The sequence below is a fragment of the Eufriesea mexicana genome, unplaced genomic scaffold, assembly GCF_001483705.2.
Source record: "Eufriesea mexicana isolate 0111107269 unplaced genomic scaffold, ASM148370v2 scaffold5301, whole genome shotgun sequence".
Classification (NCBI taxonomy): Eukaryota; Metazoa; Arthropoda; class Insecta; order Hymenoptera; family Apidae; genus Eufriesea; species Eufriesea mexicana.
The window spans coordinates 61,881-66,797 of NW_016913252.1; the positions used below are offsets into that span (position 1 = coordinate 61,881).

The 4,917-nt window shown below is 32.0% G+C and overlaps 1 protein-coding gene across 1 annotated transcript in view; it reads right to left on the bottom strand.

Annotated features, from left to right (window-relative positions):
- Positions 1 to 1,666: 1,666 nt before the first annotated feature.
- Positions 1,667 to 4,917, bottom strand: part of LOC108551948 (splicing factor 1-like) — a 5,381-nt gene continuing 2,130 nt past the window's right edge. The window contains 6 exon segments of the mRNA XM_017906293.1: positions 1,667 to 2,348; positions 2,425 to 2,702; positions 2,782 to 2,940; positions 3,011 to 3,177; positions 3,261 to 3,367; positions 3,448 to 3,600. Of these exon segments, the coding sequence (XP_017761782.1) occupies positions 1,796 to 2,348; positions 2,425 to 2,702; positions 2,782 to 2,940; positions 3,011 to 3,177; positions 3,261 to 3,367; positions 3,448 to 3,600 (1,417 nt within the window). The 3' untranslated portion in view covers positions 1,667 to 1,795.

The window sequence follows — 4,917 nt, forward strand, 5'->3', positions numbered from 1 at the left end:
CAAATATGAGGATCATTGAAGAAATGGAGAATGAACACTTTGTAATAGTTATGATAGGTAGTAGGTATAAATTGAATATAGAGTCCAAATGTTGCTAAATGATAAATGTAGAAAATTAAATCTAAGCTCTTACATAGAGAAATATTGTTGACCAGCACTAATGTGTTATATTTTAGAATGATGGAGCTGAGGTATATAAAGAAAAGAGAGTGGTTCGTATGAAAGCAGTGACTCGAAAAGAATTGGAAATAAATCTATAAATAAAGAAGCAATAAAACTTTAATCATAAATATCTCAAGAACTGTTGAATAATTGCAGCTATAATGATATATGTTCTTGAACTGCATGACGGTATCTATGTTTCAACTATGTCGGTAATCGGAAGGACTTGCACTTTCCTTGTATGAAAAAACTCCACTAAGTACTTGACTAAACACTTGGGGTCACCATTGTTCTGATTCCGGAGGCGCGCTACAAGTCGGGCAAGAGCACCACAGATATCTTAACTATAATTTCAAATTTGAAAATATAAGATTAATGTTTAAATGAAAACATAATTTTTAATTTATTAATAAAAAAACTATTTAAAAATTATTTTTTCCATATGAGTAGATTAATTTAAAAGACAGATTTAACAGAACAAATTCATATTTTAATATGATATACCTTTATTGTGTAGTTAACATACACATTAAGCTATCATAAAGTTTCACAAACTATTATTCTGAGTCCTAAACATAACACGCAATACTAATGTTATTTCATATAAAGCGGAGTTTTTATATAATTTATGACTTCAATAAATTTACTTCTTACTAGTGAACCAGTGATACGAAATTATTGCGCTTGGACGTTTACAATACCATGTTTTGGTGATCGATGAATCGTAAATATGCTTCGTTCGTAAAGTGAAAAAAAAGACATTTTTTTGTTGAACTTATACTTAATCTATACAAATAATCTGGGTGATTATTTAAAATTGACAAATCATTGCTTGTACAAAAAACAATTCTGATGCTTCACTGTATTACCTAATATTTTGTGAAAGGCTACATCGATCAAAATTATCGAAACTGTAATACAAAATTGATTAGAATTGTTGTAGGAACTTATGTATATAGTCCCATAAAAAAATCATTTCTTTGCTACAAACATTTATTGTATAACGTTAACCTTCACCGTAGGTAATATACTGAAGCAAAAGTTTTTTACACTTGTACAAAGCAACAAATGTAACTAAATACTGTAGTATACAATACTACAGTACACATAGTATTATGCATACTACTCACAAATTATAAGTAATTTATATTTTAATTTATAATGTACGATATTATGTTTAGAGAAACATGTAAGTAAAAATTATGAAGTGCTTGAAGTAATATTATAAAAACGTGTTTGGCATATCACTTACATTTACACTTGTAAGAAAGCTTTAGATACATACAATAAATTTGAAAGTAATGGTAACCAAAACGTACAGATTTTCATTTATCAAGTACGCTACGTACTTGGCGTTCCAAATATATATAGTAAACCTAAAGCAATGTCTTATAAACAGCATACGTTTCTTAAGGTGGATTGAAAAACGTATATCTAACTATATACTTTTCCACTTATAAAGAACAAAGCCATATACGACGAACGGACTAAATAAAATCGCGAATTATTCCAACTAAGTAATAGTTAATTGTCTTCAGTCCAATATTATAATCTATTTACTGACACGACCGATAATATCCCTCTATTGTACGAATAAAGAAGATTTGATTAGACGATTTGATGATTCTTTACACTAACTAGTTGGTGGGGGTGGTGGAGGTGGTTGTGCCAATAACGTTGGTAAAGTATTGAGATCAATGCCAGGCGGAGCTGGTGTTTGTTGTGGTGGAGGAGGAACAGGAGCTGCTGGTGGCCACCCACCCATTTGTTGTGGTTGCCATCCTGGGAAACCTGGTGGTGGAGCAGTTCCAGGTGGAGGTGGACGCATTGGTCCTTGTTGTCCTTGTTGCCATGGTGGTATACCCATTCCAGGTGGCGGAATTTGCGTCGGTGGCATTTGTCCTGGTGGCGGTGGTTGATTGTTTCCAGCCATCCAAGGCATCAGTGGTGGAATATTTGGTTGAGATGTAGAACCAGGCGGTGGTGGAGGTGGTTGCATTACACCAGGTGGAGGAGGCATACTAACTGGGGGTTGCCATTGCATGTTCATACCATTCATGTTATTTACTTCTCCTTGACTCCAAGGTGGTGGTGCCATTCCTGGTGGCGGCATCATTGGACCGCCTTGCATCATTTGCGGTGGCGGATGTGCTGGTGCAGCCATTAAAGCACGAGGTGCTTGTTGCCTAAAAATAATTGCAAGATGATTATTATATATGTATATTATCGTTTATAAAAGCAAGAAAAATGAAAATAATTTACCTATCGAAAAGACCAGGATAGTTAGGATTTGGATTTGGTTGACGTGGTTGCCCACTTTTGGATCGATCAGGCGGCGGACCTTCACCCAATTCTGCCATAAGAGACATATATTCTTCATCTATTTTAGCTTTATCTCCACCTGGACCCATTCCACCCATGCCTGCTGCAGCTGGTCCACCTTGCCCCGGTCTTTTAGATCTACAATCACGTGCAATGTGACCTGCACCACCACAGCTCGAGCATACTATGTTATTTGTTACGTTAGGTTTATCTGGACACTGCAATAAATAAAATAAAAATGAGATCAATCTGCTTGTAGTATTTAAAATAGATCTGTTTAATTATCAATATACTAACCAGCCATGATTTGTGATCAGACGCACCACAGTTAGTACAACGTGGTCCATCATTTTCACGCAATGTTCCATTCAATAAAGCCAATTCTCTAAGTTGATTACGTCGTAAGTCATTTTGTCCTTCAGGTACTTCAACACCTTGTCGTATTATTTCGTGAATCTATTAAAATTATGTTCTCATAGTACACTTATAACTTATAAACATATTAATTTATAAAAATCTTACATACTCTTTCAACAGCTTTTTTTACAGCATCCAGATTGTTAGCAGTAATGTATGCATGTAAAGGTTCATCTTCACCAGGCAAAGGTTGTCCATCTTTCCTTCCAACTTTTCCTTCTTTTACAGAACCTTTGCCGCGGATTATTATCTTTGCTCCAGTTTCCTTCTCCATTGCTATATTAAGAAAAAAAAAAGAATGAATAGAATTAACATAAAATTTCAGTATTTTATAAATATCATAAATTAATTTATCCTACATTTTAACGTATTTCCACGTGGACCAATCAAGAGACCAACAAAGTTAATATCTGGATGTTCTTCTTGGGGGATCATTACTTTATCATGAACACGTATTATTGGCGGCCTAAAAATAATATTTTAAATACAACACATAATAAACAGGTTGACGCTTTAAATATACATGATAAAATATTCTTTACTTACTTATAATCTGGTGGAGGTTTAAACTCTGGATTAATTTTGAGAATCTTCTGAATGAGATTATGACGTTCTTCTTCCAATTTACGTCTAGTACGGTATTCTCTTGTATTCAACCGTTTACCATCACTACTGTATATGGGTTCTGGCGATGGAGATCTGCAAAATAAAAAAATAAAATTTTGTCAAGAAAATAAGTTTACATTAAGATGGTACTAGCATACAAGCAACCTGATCCTACTATGATTGTGTGATTAAGTGAGAAAAGAACTGCTGATTATTAGCAGAAAGTTGGAAACTGAGACAAAATTTTAATTGATTTTCAAAGTTATTAGGCTTTAGTTATAAATTTTTCTTTAACATATACTCCTTCTATTTTCTTTTTAATAAACAAAGTAAATTCTGACCATGTTGGAAAATTTAAAGAAACATAAAATATACATAAAACTTTCCACTGAGTAAATCAAATTTTAATTTTTGTATTAAAAAAACAAACGAAAATTGATAATTTATAAAAATTATCTATTATGTACATATTAAATGTGTGTATATGTAACATTATCTTAATTTTTCACAGATGTGACAACATACGAAGAATAAGAAAACTATACAAACATAAAAGTTAACAATTGCTACAAATATTTAAGGGATATATTTATTAATTTTGAACCAAAACAAGAAAAGGTCTAGAAAAAATGAAAAAAAATCCTAATAATGAAATTGTTAACTGATTGTAAAATACATCGTCCCTATACTTGGGAAAGACTAATTTTCGATGTTTTCCAACAGTGCCAAGATGTTAAAATAAACAGTAAAAAATTATGTAATGTTAAATATAACATTGCTATAAGTCTATTCAGTAGGTAACCACTGGAAGACTGCGCGTTTGTGCACGGCAGAAATCGGTATGATGTCAGCTGCTAAGATAGATCCTGTGATTATTAGGAAATAATTTTTTTGGGTTAGTTAATAATAGTTTGTATATCTTACTATATTGTATAATACTAATGAAACACAATGATATAAAATAATGGTTCCAGCTAAAATCAGAAAAGTTAAACCTATTGGAGTAAATTAATTTATTAGAAAAATTAATGTGTATTTATTTAAGTTGTACCTGAAAGTAACGTAATATTGATCTTTATAGTATTATGCTTATATTAGCAATCATAATTTTATTAATTTCATTATTTTCCTGAAATCTGCTCATTAAATTGTGGTTAAGAATAAAAATCTATTTTATTTAATTAATGATAAATGTTCCTGTGGCATTACAGTATTAAAGTTCAAAATGCCGTGCAAATCACGGCAGCCTAATAAAGAAAGTGTCTATTAAGGTGCCCTATGCACAAATTTTTCATTATTCTATTAAAACGACCGATATCAAATAGTTCGTAACTGTGCGTTACAATAATGAAATACAGCCTATTAACTTGAATAAAGCAGTCTGCATAGGAACACCTCTGAATTTCCCTA